The sequence below is a fragment of the Mesoplodon mirus genome (assembly GCF_964341445.2).
Source record: "Mesoplodon mirus genome assembly, chromosome: 7".
NCBI lineage: Eukaryota > Metazoa > Chordata > Mammalia > Artiodactyla > Ziphiidae > Mesoplodon > Mesoplodon mirus.
In genome coordinates this window covers 133,517,282-133,535,959 of record NC_138983.1, presented here as the reverse complement: position 1 = coordinate 133,535,959, position 18,678 = coordinate 133,517,282, and the positions used below count along the sequence as shown (strand labels likewise).

Genomic DNA, 18,678 nt, shown 5'->3' with positions numbered 1-18,678 from the left:
TTCAAAGACAAGGTATGTGAAGTCTCAGGAAACAGGTCTTCTTAGGGAGAAGTGGGGTCTTATTAAAGAGACCTTCTCTGAAATCTACTCCCCATTATGCAAGAGGAAAAGTGCTACTCAGGATAGGAGCTGAATATAGGGATTCATTCCCCCTGAATGGACTCATCCCCCCTCAACTAGGCAACGAAAAATTCAAGGGGACTGAGCTCAAGATACCACCTTTACCACCTTTGTAAAGAAATTAAAGGGCCACAGCCTTGCTGTCCAAGGACTAGAAAACAAATTCATGACACTAATGGGAGAAATACGGAATGAAGAAGGCATGAGAGATAAAGTGATACAGATAAGGATTCGGGGCTTCTACAGCAGGATTTTCAGATGAGAATTTCCTGAGTTTTATTTAAAAGTTTCCCTAGCTCTCTTGCCATGCAGGGCTGCAAGTGGAACAGAAATCTACAGAGAAAAAGAACAGAACTGGAGAGAATCTCCCTACCAGACTGTAACTTGTCCTCTTGTGATATTTTTCCCCAGGAGAGAAACACATTTTTAAGCAAGTGAAGACACTCCTTAAGTGTTAAAGTTGGTGATGTACATAAATAGTGTTTTAGGAAACCTCAGAATAACAGACGGTTCTGGAACAGCTTAGTTCAGTAATTCCAACTTCGATTCCACTGGGGTGATTTCTCTCATTCCCTCTGCCAGCTCTACCCGCCCAGTCTTGCAAGATTCTCCAGAGGAAACAGTGCCCCCGTTGGGTGCAGTACTTTCAACCGGTCTTCCCCGGGAACCTGAAATCTGGCTCCCAAAGTTCAGTTTTCCCTAAAAACTTTTGTCAGATCCTCTGTGCTGACCCTCCTAGACAGGACTGTGGTCTCCTCAACCTGCTCCCAGCAATCCCTTTACTTTAAGAGGTGGAGCCCTCCAATACATTTGGGCTCTCCCCAAATCTGACATGTAATGAGACCCAAGGTTCATCTCCCCGCTTCATTTCCCGGGTGCAGAATCTCCACAAATTCTAACAAGAGAGGGAAGGTCACTGAGGAAGAACTGGACAGGAAAACAGGCTATACCTACTGACATACACACACATAGGTCCCTCCTCAAACTTTTGAGTTGGAAAGATTTCCTGGAACCACGTCTGGTACAAAACCATGGAAATGCTCAAAACTAACAACAAATAGTTTTCTGAAGCTATAATTAAGACATCAAAACGGTCAGATGGTTTAGGGGAGAGCTTACCAACTCTGAAGATGTTCTTCTCAACCTTAGTTTAGGAACCTACCCTGGTATACTGCATGCCATGGAAACGGATAATGCCACCCAAGAAACCCCTTTCTCCAAAAACCCCTAAGAGCATCTGACTTCCGCTTGAAAGCCACTGCCAGAGAGCAGTTTGAACTCACAGTTCTTTGTTGGATTCTGCAAAGCCTGCATTTGAGTCCTCTCACCAGTGTCTTAACCTTCCTCTCCTTAGCTTGTGGGTGACTTGAAGACAAAGACTTTTCTGTAATTAACCGTACCTGGGCATACATTTGGCCCTTCAGATGGACCTCAGTCGTTCCATATGCTTTCTGGTATCTTCCACTATGCAAGGTAGCTTTCCAATCTAATATTTATGTCATACTTTACAGTCTACACAGTGTTCTTCCAGACATATTCCCACTAGATCCTTAAAACTTCACTGTGAGACAGGCATGCGTAATCACTATTTTACAGATCACGCGGCAGAGCACGGTTGTGTATCCGCTTACACCTAACTGCCTCACGGACACAACTGCTTCCGAGTTCAAACTTTTCGCAGGCTGGCCAGTCTCTGGGGCAGTTGGATGTATTCATGTCCTCGGAAAGTGTAAATAAAACCCGAAGTGTTCAAAATTAAGACACGCCACTTGATGTGAATATAGAATATCATTTCAATGTGTTCCTGGGCTAGATAAAGACCTAAATTCTGTCTTGCCCAGCTAGGAGGTCGAGCTGGGAGTCCCGCCTCTTCTCCGGGCCTCCGTGGAGGAAAGACGGACCTCACAGTCGACACTGCACGGAGCAGATATCCTCCGCTCTCTCCCAGTCCTAGTCTGTTTCACCCCCGCCCCTGCGGTGAAGTCAACGTAAGTCACGTGACCGAGGCCCAGCGGGAGCCCAGACGAGCCCAGGGAGACACCCGCTGGGAAAGCCGCGACTCCGCTGCAAACCGGGCAGACGGGCGAGGCCTCAGCGGCCGTTGCCAGGCCCCGAACCGGTTGCCAGGGAGGCGCCGGCCTCTCAGCGCGCCGAGAGGTTCCCGGGCTCACCGCGATAGAGCGCCGCTCCGAGGGGCCCGTCCCACGCCCGCGCGGACGACGCATGCGCGTCCCGGCCTCCGCCCCCGCCCCCGCCCGCCGAAGAAAACCGCGCGTGCGCCTAATTAACGCTGCTCAAGGGCTCCGGGGATTAGGCTGGGCTGTACACGCAGACCGTTGAGTTGGAAGAGGTTCGTGAGATCATCCTGTAGTCTAGACGACCGGAGCAGTGGTGGCGGGCGCCTGTTAGAATTCCAGGTTCCTGGGCCGTACCCGCAGCGGCCTGGGTAAGACCCGAGAATCTCCATTCTTAGATTATGCCCAGATAATTCCGGCATAGGTGGTCCTCATTGGCTGGACCCTCCCTCTTGTTTCAAGGGATGTAGGAATTGGAGCAGAGACGTGGAGAAGTGACCAGCCCAGGGTCGTCCAGAATTAAGTGACAGAGCCCGGTGGAGGACCCGGATTTGTGGATTTGCACCCAAGTTCCTTCCCTCTGCTGTGCCCTGCTTCCCCGCCTGCCTCCTTTTTCGGGGCACGGTTTAATCAGGACCAGACAGGCTGGCCGGCAGGCGGTTCATTCACATTGGTCGGGCTAACTGAAGAATGAAAGTGCCTTTCTCAGACCGCCAAAGAACCCCATCCAGCAAGTCCACATCAAAGCTCCACTGCCTTCTCCTTAGCTGAGCGATGCCGCCTCCATCCACCTAGATCGGGGCACCCTGGAGAATGCACACCCCCCCAGGGAACAATGGCCAGTTTGGGGAGTATACACCCCCTCCCCATACACATTCATGTGTGGATGTGATTATGTCTGCACGTGGTATCACAGGCTTCACGCAAGAATGTAAACCGCTCCTGTGTATGCATGCGTGTGTGTGGAGTTTGGGGTGGGGGTATGAGTATGGATTCTGGCTCGAGTTTAGGCACATTCAGTAACAGGCAGTGGCCCCAGTCCAGGACAGCTGGATCATATGTGCTGACAGCCACTTTCAATGGCCTGGACGGGGAACTGGACACTCCCATGCATACCCTTACGAGAAGCAGCTGGAGAAGCAACAGGAGTCAGCAGAGCTGAGATCCCCGAACACACTCAACGCCTGTGACGCCTGTCGGAGTCAGCAAGGCCCCCCGGGACAAACCCTGGGGGACGAAGCTGACCTGTGTGGTGGAGAGGGGAGGGGGCTTGGGGCTGCAGCCCAATTTGCTTTCAGAATTCCCTGTCTCCCCTGGGGGGAGAGCAGCTAGCAAAAGTGTTCTGCCAGGCTTGTCCCTCCATTGCAATGGTCCTCTGTTGCTCCCAAATCTCTGCCCCTCTTTATCTGTCCTGTCCCAGCCTTGCTGTCTCAAAACCTCAAGGCTTCAACTCTTTCCAAGAAAGCCAGGAACACAGCTGTGAGTCCCTTCCCTCTGGGGGAGGTCCAGCTCTCCCTCCTGGCTCCAGATGTAAAGGAACAGCTGTGAGAGTGGCAGGAAGCCCACTTGGCAGCTAAGCAGGACCTGGGGAGATGAACAAAGCGGGGTAGAGACAGGCAAACAGCAGGGCTGTATCAATTCTAGAGACTGGGGGAGGGCAAGAGCATTTCATCCTATGGCTCGGCGACTGGCTGACAGGCCTTGCCAAGCCCTCAGACGCCCCCCATGCCCTGCCCATCCCAATTCTGGCTGCCTGGGCCACTGGCAGGACTTTCTGTAAACTCCATTTTATGATTCCCACTTAATCTGAGAAGGGAAACTTGGCTTTCTTTGTCTGTCTCCACCCCTGTCCTCAAACACACACCTCCCAGAATGAGATTTTGGAAAAAAGGCTGGTGAGGGAGAGGAAGGGAGGTGGAAGAGGGTGCTGGCACTCCACCCTGGCATCCTCCTGCCCCTCCCTACCTCTGGAAAGTAAACCAGGATGCAGATGCCAGGCTCGGTGTCCAGCAGACAGGGCTGCATGGGGCGCCACTTGCTTGCCTGCTACGCCAGGGTGATAAAGCACGACTTGGCACCCACCAAGCACTGTACTCAGTAAATAGTTATTTCCTGAATGACCCTGGCCCACTCTGGGTCTCAGTGGGTCTTTAACAAGCCTGTTCACTGCCGGCAGAGGGACCCACCGCTGTGGCCCACTATGCATCCGTGTCTTCTTCACTCTGAAAGGACACAGGGTATCACAGCCACTTCTGTTTTAGGAAAAATAGTTTAATAAGTCTGGAACCCCTTTGAGGTCCTCTCCTCCGCGGAACCCCTGTGCCAGTGCTCTTCCCATGCCTGCTGGGAGGGAGCAGCCCTTCTCTGGAGGGCACCACCCACTCTGGGCACTGCCCACTCCAGACGCCTCGCCCTCCTGGGAGGCCTGCTCTGCGTCCAGGCCATAGTGGGGCCATCACTTTTGTGTAAAAAGTGAGCAGAACGCTGTAATATGCCCCCTTTTCTGGATGCCATGGGGCCAGCCCACAGCATGTTCCTACCCCTTAATTAAATAGCCCGTTAAATAATCTCCCGGTGCTGGCAGAGAGGGGATGCCACAGCAACAAGCCCCGTGCCTTGGCCGGGCTCCTGCTGCCGCAGGGCCGCCACCCTGACTTGATCTGGCCTCCACCAGAGCAGCCAGGGACACAGCCTCGTCTCAGACCTGGCCTCCTCCTACCCACACAGGGGAGGGTGAGTCCAAGCTGGCACCAGGCACCCCCCCACAGCCATGGATGGGGGCACTCAGCAGGGTGAGCAGACGGATGGGTACAGCTCCTGCCCAGTCAGAAGTACGTGAGGTTCTTGACGGCTCCGATTTCCAGCATCCTCTTGATGGCCAGGGCCTCTTGGGAGACATTGTGGCCTGACCACTGTGGAGACAACCAAGGAAGCCAACTGAGGAACTCCCAGGCAGCTCCCTGGCCCTCCCCGTAAGCCCACACCCCGGGAGCTCCATTCCCCATGCCGGCTCTCGGAAGGACGACAGAATACAGGGGACGCTGGCCTGGGAGTCCAGATTCCTTGGTTCCAGTTCTGACTCTCTGTGTGACCTCTCGGTGAGCTATCTCTGGGACCACCCTCATTCACTCAGTGTCCCCAGGCTGGTCTGCCCCACCCAGTTCACCAGCAGGGACCACTTACCACCATGGACTTGAGTGTGATATACTCATAGTAGTGAATGGACTGCTTCTTGTGGTGGGCGTCTGGGTAGCCGAAGCCAGCAATATGCACCAGGTCACAGAGGTGGAGGGCCAGGGTGATGGCCAACAGCCCTGTGGTGGGCTTCTGAGGGACAAAGCGTGGGGAAGGTATTAGAGGGAGGCTGCTTCTTTCAGCACCTCTAGGCCAGCGTTCTGCAACAGAACCTTCTAGTATCATGGAAATGTTCTGCATCTCTGCTGTCCTCTATGGCAGCCACGAGCCATACGGGGCTCATGCAGCTAAGGAACTGAACTTTTTATTTTATTCAATTTTAATTAAAATTTACATTTAAATAGCCACGTGTGGGGAATTCCCTGGTGGTCCAGTGGTTAGGACTCCGTGTTCTCACTGCCGACGGCTCAGGTTTGATCCCTGGTCGGTGAACGAAGATCCTGCAAGCCGTGCATCGCAGCCCAAAAAACCAAAAAACAAAAAAAAGCCACATGTGGCTTGTGGCTACCATACTGCGTACTATAGCTCAACACATCTGGGGAGGGTTTGGGCCTCTGGGGATGATGATGGCAATCAAGATGACAAAAATGATAGTAACAATAAACACCTATGATTTTCGGAGCACCTGCTATGTGCCAGACACTATGCTAAGTATTTCACCCCATATGTCACCTCATCCAGTCCTCATGAAAACACTTTGAGGTAGATAGTATTATTAGCCCCATTTTTCAGATGGGGAACTGAGGCTTACAACCGTTAAACAAGTCACTCAAGGAGTGGAAAGGTTCTGCTCTCTGTCTTGGAGAACCTCACCTCTCCTGGAAGCCCCGAGGCTCTCACATTTCCGGGCTGTGTGCCCTTCATGAGGGTGGGCTCTCCCTCCTATAAAGTGGGGACAGCAGTACCTCCCCCACCCCCTACCGTATGGGCTGCTATGAGGACCTCACTTTCTCCACCCCTGAGCCATCCACGGGGATGGGCCACCTGATATTCTAACCTCACAAACCGCCTTCCTCAGCAGGGATGACCTGCCTTCCACTCCCCAGACCTTGTCAGATCCCCTAAGGCCAGGTGTTCGCCAGCTTCCCTTTCTGAGCTCTCCTATCCTTTCACGTCACTGCCTGCCCCAGCCTTCCATTTCAGCCCTGTTGCTTTTACCGCCACTGTGTTATCTCATCCAGTTCAGAGCTCTGCCAAACCACACATGCATCACCTTCTAGCAAACTCTTCTCTCCCCGTGTATTCCTGTAATTGTTAAACATATTACCGTCCACCCAGTTGTGCTGGAAACCTAGAATTGTCACACATCTCTCAATTTCACCTTAAAAGAAATGCTGTAGCAGACTTCTAAGATGAAGCCCAATGACCTCTTGCCCTTGAGAGTGTGTGTAACCTATGAATATGATGAGATATATTACATTGCATTATATTGCTTAAAATGGCGCAGTAGACTGTAAAATAGATAGTCCTGGTGGGCTTGACCTAATCTCATGAGCTTTTCTATCTGGGTCTAGAGATCAGCAGTGGAGGAAGTGCGAGGTGTGAAGCACAAGAGGATTTATCATGCACTGCTGGCCTGAAGATGGAGGGGACCAGACGGCAAGGTATGCAGGCAGCTCTTCCATGCTGAGGGTACCACCCCTAGGCTGAAAACCAGCCAGGAAATGGGGACCTCGGTCCCGCAACCACAAGGAACCAAATGCTTCCAACAACAAGAATGAACTTGGAAGCAAATTTCCCCCCCTGAGCCTCCAGACAAGAACGCAGCCCAACTGCCAACTTGATTTCAGCCTTGTATACCCTACGCAGAGAATCCAGCCATGCTGACCTGGACATCTGACCTCCAGAACTATAAGCCAATGCATGGGTGTTGTTTTAAGCCTCTAAACTGTGGTAATCTGTTAGGCAGTGACAGGAAACTAAAGTTCATCCCTTCCTCTCCCTCTTCCTCCTTCCAGGAGCTGGGTTCTGGTCCTAATCTCTGGCTTCCCTCTCTAGCCTTCACCCTCTGCCATCAGGGCCAGAAAACTCCTCTTTGCTGACCCCCACCCAACTCCATGTGCACTGGAACTCAGTGCCAGGGACGTTGTTTGGTCTTGCCAAATGAAACACCTTTCCCCAATTCTCTGCTTGATGGGCCCCATGATCCCTTAGGGCCCAGCTCCAGTACCACCTCTTCCAGTGGCACCACCTCCAGACAGCCCCAAGCAGAGTTCCGCCCCTCCTCTGAGACCCCGCAGCACTCGGAACAACCCTCTATCGGAGCGTTTTGCCATTCCAGGCTGCATCCTGCATGTTTATTCCACTAGACCGAGTTTCCTTAGGGCAGAGAGCATGTCTTATTCCCCATGCATGCAAACTTGGGGCCTGGCACTGAGCAGTCACAAAAGCAGGCATTCAACATAGGAAGCTGAATCGTAGTAGATATTCAGTAAAGAATAAAATCATGGGGAGCTCCCTGGTGGCCAAGTGGTTAGGATTCCGGTCTTTCACTGCCGTAGCCCAGGTTCAATCCCTGCCTGGTTAGGGAACTGAGATCCCGCAAGCCATGCAGCGTGGCCAAAAAAAAAAAGAAGAAAGAAGAAAATCATTTATTCAAAACTTTGCAAATATTTATCGAGCATTCACGGTGTGCCAATCTCCGTGATAAGCACATTATGTAAATATCTTTTTAAATTCTAGAATGGCTTTAAAAGGTCAGTACTCCTATTTTCCCCACCCCACAGATAAGAAAACCAAGGCTCTGAGTGGCTGACTGGCCCAAGGCCATACCTCAGGTAGCACTGTGAGTCCTGTCTACGTCTGATCATTACTTCTGTCTCCTACCTCACACAGCCTCTCTGAGGGCTCAAAGATATGGCGGAAGTACCTGCTTGGGAAGCTACCCAGTGTGCCGAAGCCCGCCAGCAGAAGACCACTAGGGAGGGCTGTGCGAGCCGAAACCAAAATCAGAACTTGCAAACTGCACCCTGACTTCCCAAACTGTCACACCTACCAAACCATGATATGCAGGACCAACTGCACCCTCAAATTCTTTTAACTCCTTTAGACCAATATGCGCCAAGACTGGATCACAGATGAAGTGATCAAATAGTAACCACAGGGCTCAGCCTGGGCTCCATATCCTAAACATAGGATTACTGACTGTTGGCACTTCCCTGGCGGTCCAGTGGTTAGGACTCCACACTTTTACTGCCGGGGGTGTGTGTTCAATCCCTGGTCGGGGAACTAAAATCCCACAAGCCGTGCGGCCCGCGGCCCAAAAAAAAAAAAGAAGACTACTGACTGTCCCAGCAAATCCCCGGTGTACAGATTCTGATCAGCGCCTGCCAAAGCCATCCTCTACCTCTAGCCCCCAAGCCCTAAAAACACCCTTCCTTGACTCCCCATTTTGGAGATGCCCCGGAGCATCTCAAGAGTGTGTGCCCTCCCTTGCTGTAAAAGCCAGAACACCTGCCTCTGATGACAGGTGTGTGCCTGGGGGCTGTGTGTTATTCAGATGCGGGCTGCAGTCTCTGCTATTGTTCTCCCCTCGCCTGGGGTCCTCCCTGGCCTTCTGGAGCCTCTAGGAAGTCCCTCCTACTTCCCACAGAGAACCCCAACCCTCTGGCTTCCCATCCATCTGCAGCCCAGCATCACCTGCTTAATCTTGTATGGCTGCTGTATCGGCAGGCTCAGCAGTTTGTCAGCTGCAATCTCCATGAAGAAGGGGTTGAGAATCCGAATCTGTTTGGGGTTGACGTCCCAGATGAGGGGAGGCTGTTTCCAGAAGCCCTTTCGCACCTAGGCGGGTGGGGTTGGGAGGGAGAGAGCCAGTGGGTTGAAATGGGGAGGTGGGGAGGGGCTTCTCCAGGGGACGGGGCCCCTGTGTTGATGGCACAGGCTCTCGGGAGTGCGGGGTGAGGGGAGGGACGTGGAGGCCTACACCAGAGGTGGGAGAGGAGACCAGAAGAGAGGAGGAGGGAGAGAGGGGAGCGGGGCACCCCCCAGGGGAGGCCAGGTGACATGGTGTGTCGAGTATGGGCTCCAACCATTGCCCGCTTCCAAGTATAGTCATGCAGGTAGAAGGGGCTAACTAAACACGTGGCAAAAAATGGACAGTCGGACAGTTCAGCTGTCAACCGGATGGCAAAGAGACATAGCGGACTTTCTGGAGTCCACCTAGAAGGACAGAGATCTCGACTGTTCTAACTGCCTCCGCCTGGAGATGACTACCAACTGGTGCCTCTGCTGCCAAGCTTCTCACTGGCAAACATGTTTTGGCAGCTTCTCTGTCCCAAGCAGCCTCGAGCTTAGGGTGCCCTTCGCTGCTGCTGTCCGACCCCTGCAGTAGAACAATGAGCTCACGCCTTCCCCTTACTGGCTCCTGAGGACCGTGGGGCACACGTGATGGAGCGGCAGGGCCTGACCCGGGCGGCGCCCCCATCCCCAGGCTGCGACCTCACCCCCGCCAGTCTCTCCACTTACGCGCTTCTTATCGCTCAGGATGCTCTCAATCCAGTGGAAGTCCATGGCCTTGAAAGCTACCATGACAAGGAGTGTGTCAGGGTTGTCCTCCACTTTGGGGTTGAAGTGGGCGGATTCAGGGTAGAAGAGACGCATGGTGGTCTTGGAGCCCACGTCATGCTCGTAGCCAGCCACCGGCGCACTGTTTAACCTGGGAGGCAGGGAGGAGGATGCCCGTCACCTAGAGCCCCACTGGGTCTGCTTACCGTCGCCCCCAAACAGAAGAGGGAAGGGCTGCCATACAGACCTGATGACCACGTCGTACTTGTTGATGGCTTCTCCCAGTGAGCTGTTGCGTAGCCGATGCCCGTTCCCCACCACCACGCAGCGACGGCACTTGAGGCTGCCCCGGGAACAGGGTGGTAAGACCAAGAAGGAGCCCCTGCTCCTGCCCCGGTCTTCCCAGGCCCCCTCAGCCCCTCAGCCCCTGGCCCCCATGGACCAGGCATCTCCAAGGAGTCCTGCTTCTGGTCATGCTGACCCTGCAGCCCTGGGCTTTCAAGGGAGAGGAAACTGAGCAGAGCATGGGAGAGAGAGGGAAGGAGGGAAGGTGCCTGGGGAGTACCAAGAAGAAATCCCATTTTGGAGCCCCTGACTGCTGCCCAGCCCTGCCTGTTACCACGGCAATACCCTCAGCAGCCTCTGCCCACTCCAGCAGCCTGATACCCAGGCTCAGCTGCCGTGGAGACTGGCATGCCCACCTCCCCTGGAGACAGGCAGGCTCACTGGGAGGTGCTGGACCATGACTGTTTCACACTGGGGCAGGAAGGAGGGTCTCCTTACCTCTGGATGCTCTCTGGGACGGAGTAGCTGGTGATGGCCAGCACCCGGAGCAGCAGGTCTTCTACAGAAGAACCGCAATGGAAGGGGCTGATGACAACAGCGAGCTCTCCAAAGGCTGCCAACCCTCCCTGCCCTGACCCCAGGATCTAGGCCTGGCTGAGAACCTGGGCGCTGGGACCACGGACAGCCAAAAACGAGAAGCTGTGTGGCCAAGGTGAGGCCACCGTTCCCACCTGACCAGGCGGATTCTTACCACTCCCCTTGGTGCCGTAGGGCAGCTCGTAGGCAGATGGCGTCTTGACCCAGAAATAATCCTTAAGCTGCAGGAAGACGGGCTGTTCTCGGGAGTAGCTGCGCCGAGGTGAAGGCAGGGTGGGGATGAGAAAGAGATTAATCTTCATGCCAGAAACTGGGTCAGACCCCTGACTCACACTATGTATACACACCAAGGCCTCTCCCTCCCTCACAGGCTGCACCTGACCCACGTCCACCAGCATGGTTCCCTCCATGTAGCCGGCACCCAGGCCCACCCCGCATCCTCACGTACTTGCCAAAGAGCCTGGAGGCTATCCTCTCCGCCTCACCCTGGAGGCAGGGCTCCTTCTTCCCTGGGATGGGAAAATAAAAGCTGGAGACAGAAAAGGAGAGAGGCAGGCGCTCCAGTCAGACCTCACGGGCCCGGGGGCCAGCTTTCCAGGCAGCCTCCACCTCCTCCCAGGGTACGTCGGCCCCAAGGCCCTGGAGAGTGACTCGCAGGCTGCAACGGTGTCAGCCCAAGTCCCACTTTGAAACCAAATCATTGCAAGCCCAGTTCTTCATCCTCCTGAGCTCCCTGGGTGAGGGCCCTGGGGAGTCATCCCAGGCCCTACCCCCCAAAACCCACCAACTCCCCTCACAGAGGATTCTGGGCTAGTAGTGTACGGGAGAGGTCATGTCCTGGCTCTCTGAACCCTCCTGTCCCCCCACTAGGTCCCCACCTCACGACGCTCCATCCCTGAGCCCGGTTCCCAAGAAGAACCCACAGAAGGACATGAAAGATGGACTCACAGCTCAGTGTACCTGTCTTCTCGGGAGATGGAGTACCATACCATGACGACCAGGACCAGAGCCAGTGTGGCCAGGAGTTTCCAGCCTGCAGGGCGAACGCACAGAAGAGCTGGAAGCAGAAACAGGCAGGCACAGCCCCAGGCCACCTTCTCAGCTGCCCCAACTGGGGCCCCTGCAAGGCCGGCTCAAAACAGGCCCTCGCCTGGTCTTAGTTCTCTGGCTCCGGGCTTGGACCCGAGTGTTTCTGCTGTCCTTCAAGATGAAGACAGGGGCCCCTGGCTCCGTGTCAGTCCCTCCACAACCCCCGGCGGGTCCCAGGATGATGCTTACGATGGCTTCTGGGAAGCCCACCCCTCAGGGTGGGGAGTTCTCGGAGAATACTCACGGGACTTGCTGATCATGTTTCTCAGGTGCCAGGGTTCCTGGGGAGAGCTGTCATCCCGGCTGCCTCGGGCCACCTAGGAGGTAGGAGGCACAGGTGTCTGGTCAGCGCCACAAACACTCTCGTCTAGACACTGGAGCAGGGCACACCCACAGCCTGCCTCTTCCTGCCTCCAGAAAGCACAAAGCTGCTTCCAGGGCGGCCATCCAGGGAGCGGCCCTCCTCACCCTGGGCATCTCCCTAACCCCTCAAAGGCAGCATCAGCGGTCCAGGTGGAGCCTACGCCCCAGAAAGGGAAGCCAAGTCCCACCCTTCACGAATTCCGTCCCAGGCCAGACCAGCCTACCACAGCTTCCCCGCACGGTTGCCCTCACTTGGACCTCGGAAGGGCCAGCTCCAGGAAACAGATGCACCTCCACCCATTTTCTACATGAAAGTTAAGCTAACTGCACAAGGGCGTGATTCACATTTTGACATCTGAAGTTTATCTTTTCTCCACATCCAAGGCATTCCCTTGGTTCTGGCCACCGTCCACCCCTCTATCATCAATCTCTCACTATTCCACCCGAATATATCTGCTCGGGCCAGGCCCTGGGGTGACTGTGGGACCATCAGATGGTCCACAAGCCCTCTTGCAGCCCTTCTAGATTCTGGCTGAGTACAAACAGTGTCCAAGCCCTCACCACCAGGTACATGGGGGAAACTCAATGGAGGCAGGCTGTTTGAATAGGAGCACGGAGAGTGAGAAGGGTCTGGTTGGTCAGAGGAGAGAAAGGAGACCCTTTCAGGTAAGGGCAGAGGCTGGCAAGGTAAGGACAGGGCTGTGGGAGGGGTGAGTTGCTACATGCACATAAACAGCGAGGTCCCTCCAGTCACAAAGCCAGCCAAGGACCATGCTTCTGAGTCACCAGGAAGAAATTTCTGCAGCTTTCACAGCCACACAAAGAGGCACGGGATGCGTGCAGAGCGCCAGTTTCTTCTCTCCATGACATCTTCCCCAATGATCTGGGTTGTAGGAATCAGATGGGTCACATACTAAACACAGATTCCAGGGCCCTTTCCTGGGATATCTTCAGCCAGCTGGGGTGGGACCTGGGATGGGCATTTTCACAAGCTGCCCACGTGATTCTTTTGAAGGATCAGGAAAGGGAGGGAAGCCCTAGTGTCTGTGCTCTTTTGGGGAGAAATGAAAAATCTCAAATTATTTCTCAGTGGTGGGGGACCGCATCTGGACGAGGTCTGGTTTTTGTTAGAAATCATAAATCGATTATCCTGAACACTGTCCTGTTATGGAGTCGATGCTCTGCGCCCAGGGGCACTCCCCAGGCTCCACCCTGAGTCCACAAATACCCAAGAATGAAAGTGTTGAGGGAAAGAGAAAGCCGGGTAGGGGAAAGGGATAGGGGTGGGGACCAGAGCCAGATGTTTTCATCAGGGTCAGGAGGGCCCATCTCTGAATCCCAGTGGGGATGGGGGATGGTCCTGTCCAGTAAAGAAGAGCTCTAGAGTTGTAATCAGCAGACCCCAGTGAAAGTCAAGACCTACTGCTTTTCCAAGGGTGGCCTGCCTTCCCGACCTACGCACAACAACTGCCAAGTCATGCCCTACCACGTTATCCCCTTCACACGCTTCTCCTGATCTGTAATTCGTCTAGTTACTTGCTCTTTGTCTGTCTCCCCCACTGCATATAAGCCCTGTGAGGGCAGGAATTGGGTCTGTCTTATTCCCAGCTCGAGCCCCAGCATCTAGCACACTGCCTGACACACAGCCATTGCTCAGCAAGTAATGAATGAATAACATGTTGGGTTATCTTGGGGGAGTCACTTTTCCCTCTCTGACCCTCAGTTTCTTCAGCTGTAAAACTGGGAATCTGGCCTAATAAATGCTTGTGACTCAAATATATTTATCAGATCCTCAGCCTGAGCCTCACCAGGGACCTTATTAGAAATGTATAATCCCAGGCCCCTCCAGAGGCACAAATCAGAAACTGCATTTGCGTAAGATCCCCTGATGATTCACATGCACATTCAAGCCTGAGAAGCACTTGTCAAGATGGATGTCCTTGACCTTGGCTGAACAGGAGAATTGCAGTATCTGGGTCCCATAACGGGAAATTCTGACTTAAGTGGTCTGGCCTGGCACTGGAATTTGTTCAAGCACCCAGGGGCGATTCTAACCCAGCCAAGGTTGAGAACCACTGGTCCGGATAATGGCGAAAGCACAGTTCTCAATCTTTGATGTGTACGTTCTGACTCAGTGGGTATCGTGGGTCCACATTCTAAACGGTAGGCTGGGACCGCACTTAGAGCTGCAAAGCTCTAAACAAGATCCTTCAGGCTCTCACATTCTTTTTTTTTTTTTTTTTTTTTTTTGCGGTACGCGGGCCTCTCACTGTTGTGGCCTCTCCCGTTGCGGAGCACAGGCTCCAGATGCGCAGGCTCAGCGGCCATGGCTCACGGGCCCAGCCACTCCGCGGCATGTGGGATCTTCCCAGACCGGGGCACGAACCCGTGTCCCCTGCATCGGCAGGCGGACTCTCAACCGCTGCGCCACCAGGGAAGCCCTCTCACATTCTTTACGTTATGAAATGCATCCTCTCCCGCCCTCTGTGCTCTCAGTCCTTTCTGATCAGGATTTCAGTCCATCGTACTCCATCTCCCTGTATCAGCAGGTCACAGCACTCGGGGCACAAGGCAATCACCTGAGAAGCTGAGGCATTTACTGACTTCTAGACCCCACTTTCCAAGTCTTATTTAATTGGCTGGGCATGGGGCCCAGGCACTGGCCAGTAAAAAGCCAACCAAACAAAAAAAGCTCACCTTTCTGGTGATGCTAACATGCAGCCAAAATGGAGAACACTAGAGAGAGTGTGCCGTGCAGTAACTGAAGGTCAAGGGCTCAGCTGTCCTCAGCGAAGAACTCTGGTGGTCGGAGGTGATGGGTCCTGAGCAACAAGACAACTACTCTTTTTTGACCTCTTCCCTAGTAAACTTCTGCACTTTTCTCCTGAACTGTGCTGGTCTTGTGCTAAGCAGACTGGCTAGTCCTGGGGTCTGCTCCGAGAGACCCCCAGGGATGTCATCCACCCACCCACCCCCTCCCCTTGCTGGCCCAGCCAAGAGGATAGCTCAGCCCCCAGGATTCCAGGAGCGCAGGCTTCTTGGGCAGGCTGCTGCCCCGGGACAACTGGGAGCCTTCTCCCAGCAGCTGTCCCATAACATGGCCAGCCCCTGGGGACAAAAGGACAGAAGAAAAGTCACAACAGGGTACCTGGGCAGGAGAACAGAAATCTGATCCACTCATGTCCAAGGGGCAGCAACCTCTGCCTGCCACCAGCTGCCCAGGAGACTGGCTCACCCGACCCGCTAGGTAAAGCTGACCCCAAGGCAGGAAGGCTGTGTGCCCTCCCGGTGCTCTGCTAAGAACCACGGTGTCCCCCGCTGCAGTGAGGCTGCTGAGCCCTGCCACGGAGTCGCCAAAGGGCAGAACTGGAGGATGGGGTGAAGAACAGAAGTCTCCTGCTGCCTGGCACTCAAAGCCTCACACAGCAAGTACTCAGTGGGTACCCGCTGGACCAAGATGAACAGAACTGGACGTCACCCATGGACATGGCATGATGCCAGGCCCCTCCAAGCCCTTGGGCCCATCAAAGGGCTGTGGCTTAATGTTCCTGAGAAGGGGGATGGGAAAACCAGTGGGGCAGAAGCCGTAATCAATGTCACTGTCCCTCAGTCCTGTGGGGAAACCCGGAGCTGCCTGCCTGCCACCTCTAGACTCACCTGCCACTCCTGCCCCACCCGGATACTGGGTGGGTCCCCGCCCACCTTTGCAGCATTGTTCCCAACCGGTGATCCCCCTCGGCCTTGCTGCTTCCACCTCTCCCCACTCCTCCGCTCCCTGTGACTCAGAAACATAGTCAAGTCTCCCTGTACCTAAAACAAAACAAACCCCCTCTCTGCTTCTCTCTCCTCCTCAAGCTACCTCTGCATCTCCATCTTGAGCTCCAGAGGTCAGACTCCTTCATCTGTGCTACGTACTCACTTCCCACTCAACCCTCTACCCCGCTCCACCCCTGATCCCCACTCTTGTCTGTGCTGAAATCACCAAAGTGAAGGCCAAGGCCTTCACTGGCCTCCTAACGGTCAAACCTGAAAAAGATCGATTTTCGATTTTCGCTCTTCCCGTACTCTGAAGCCTTTGCTACTAATAGGCCGATGCTTCCAGGTCAAGACTCTCTCCAGGTTTCCTCCGAACTGGCTCCACTTCCTTTAAGTGCTGGCATTCTCCAGGGAGCTGCCCTTGAACCTCTGCTCTTCCTCTGCTTGTTTTTACAGGCCAGGTTCATTCATTTTCGGAGGCTTAACTACTACTCAAACCCTGATGATTCAAGCTCTTTTTCAGCTCTGTAATTTCTCTCCCAGATCCTGTCCTAATATTTCTAACTTTCTCCTGCTCATCCTCCCTGGGTGATCTTAAACTCTTCACCCGTGGCACGTCCACAACTGGACCCGCATCTTCCGGCTCCCCCCGACCCCACATCCTCATCAGCTCATCCACCCAACATCTCCTTCGCCTTCACACCATCCCTACGAAACGCTACCCATTCTACCCCCAGTTCCTCGTTCCAGCAAACGTTTGCTGAACTCCCACTAAACGCTCGCCATTATAGGAGGCACTGGGATGTAAAGCCTGATAAAGCTCAGGGCAGTGTGAAGGCCACATGGTCTAGAGCCTCAGAAGTACTTCGGAAAGCAGGCTTCATCTCCTCTTCTTGAGCCGCAGGTTGATTCTAGATCTCGCCCCAATGTATCTGTTTCCTAACTGGTCTCTTCGCCACAAGTCTTTCCTCACTCAAGCCTCTTCCTCAGAACTGCCAACACGGTATCTTTCTCAGAAACGGTTTGGATCAAACCACCCTCCTGCTTCAATCACTCCCCATTCCTTCAATGAAAAACCAAAGCTTTTTAGAGGCAACCAGGGTGCTTCAGTCCCAGGCCCCAAGCCCTGCACGTGCATCTCGGAACTCCTGCCACGGTCGCTGCAGGGGCCGCCTTCTTCCACAGCCCCACCTCTGCACGGGCTTTCCTCCAGCAGGAAGACCCTACGCAGCCCCCGTTAGCCTCAACAATCTCACTCCTTCTGCAGCACCGGCCCCTCCTCTACGAAGTGTTTTCTGACATTTCTAAGCAATGTTTTTCTTTCCACAAAAAATTGTTTATATCTTGATTTTAGCACCTAATAGGTAGTAAATTTTTTGTATTATATAATTACTATTTTCATGGCTTGCCCACTATCCTCTGACCTCTGAAACTGGAAGCTTGTTTATACCAAGAGTCTACCAGAGCACCTAGAGAAGATGCTTTATCACATAATATAATTTTATATTACATCATTATGTGTTTTTGTATCTTGCCCATGAGACTACGACCTCTGTGGTCCAGGCCTGCATTACATCTTCAGACTCTATCACAGTGCCTAGAACGTAGCAGATGTTTTATAAACATCTGACACACAAGTAATAAGATGAGACTAAAAAGGTATTACATCCCTTACTGATCCTGAAATGTACTGTGCACTTACTATGTGCAACACCAGGGGGGTGCCAACCTCATTGCCATTGCTTTGAGGACCAGGTGAGTCATCGCTGTGGAGGCTGTCCTGTGCACCGCCCAGCACCGTGACCACTGCCCACTAGAGAGGCCAGTATGACCCCCACTCTCCGGTTCTGACAACCAAATGTCGCCAGACATTACCACATGTTGAGAGCTACTCGGCAAGGTACTCTTAAGGGCTGTCCAAGTATGACCTCAACCCTATGAGTTCAATGCTATTATTACCTCCATTGTGGAGACAGGGAAGTGAGGTGCAAAAAGGGTCGGCAACTTGCCCAGGGTCTCCGAGCTGGTGAGCAGCTTAGCTCCAGAGGGGCGCACTCCTAACTCCTGCCCTCCACCGCCCCTAAACCACCCTGTGAAGACGCCAAGATCCTCGGAGGGCCCACCTGCAGCCCTCTGGGGCAACGGGAGGAAGCTGCCCTCCGTCACATCAAAGTCCTTCAAAGGCTTCTGACAGCTGAGAGGAGCCTCCTGCGCTCCTTCCCAGGCAGGCTGCCTCATGAGACACAGTCTCCGGCCCCCGCATCGCCTGGCCCCCCTGGAAGCCCTCCAGCATGTCTTCAAAGCCCGCAGCTGTATTCATGGGATTACTAGTGCCCTCCATCTGGACACCAGACTTCCACGAATGCTGGCAAAGACCGCGTTCACTTTCTCACGGCCATGCCGCTTCACTGGCAGGGAACCAACACCCCTCAGCTGGTAAGCCAGGTCTCCTGGGCCCTGAACTTGTGTGGCTGCCCTCTGGAACCAAAGAGCAGGACTGTGTTACTACAGCTGCTTGCAAACATCCCATCTCGGGAGTCTCCCGCCATGTTTCCAGCCTGTTGAGGTGTGTGAATCTTGACAGTGCCAGCTAACCCACAGCGATTCCTCTCAGCTTAGAGTCCTCTGCCGTTATTCCGGGGGGGGGGGGGCTTGAGCTGGACGCTGAATTTAAGGTAACTAATACAACTGC

The 18,678-nt window shown here is 54.0% G+C and overlaps 1 protein-coding gene across 8 annotated transcripts in view; it reads right to left on the bottom strand.

The window, feature by feature from the left end:
* Positions 1 to 4,875: 4,875 nt before the first annotated feature.
* ST3GAL4 (ST3 beta-galactoside alpha-2,3-sialyltransferase 4) overlaps positions 4,876 to 18,678 on the bottom strand; it is a 33,170-nt gene continuing 19,367 nt past the window's right edge. Inside the window, exons 1-11 of one of the 8 annotated variants that reach the window (XM_082628533.1) lie at positions 14,928 to 15,018; positions 12,112 to 12,184; positions 11,727 to 11,835; positions 11,227 to 11,307; positions 10,933 to 11,030; positions 10,680 to 10,740; positions 10,144 to 10,239; positions 9,858 to 10,047; positions 9,030 to 9,173; positions 5,379 to 5,522; positions 4,876 to 5,107 (exon numbers count right to left, since the gene is read on the bottom strand). In XM_082628533.1, the coding sequence (XP_082484659.1) occupies positions 5,021 to 5,107; positions 5,379 to 5,522; positions 9,030 to 9,173; positions 9,858 to 10,047; positions 10,144 to 10,239; positions 10,680 to 10,740; positions 10,933 to 11,030; positions 11,227 to 11,307; positions 11,727 to 11,835; positions 12,112 to 12,127 (1,026 nt within the window). In that variant the 5' untranslated portion in view covers positions 12,128 to 12,184; positions 14,928 to 15,018 and the 3' untranslated portion in view covers positions 4,876 to 5,020. The other 7 variants (XM_082628536.1, XM_082628532.1, XM_082628534.1 and 4 more) reach the window with 7 other exon arrangements.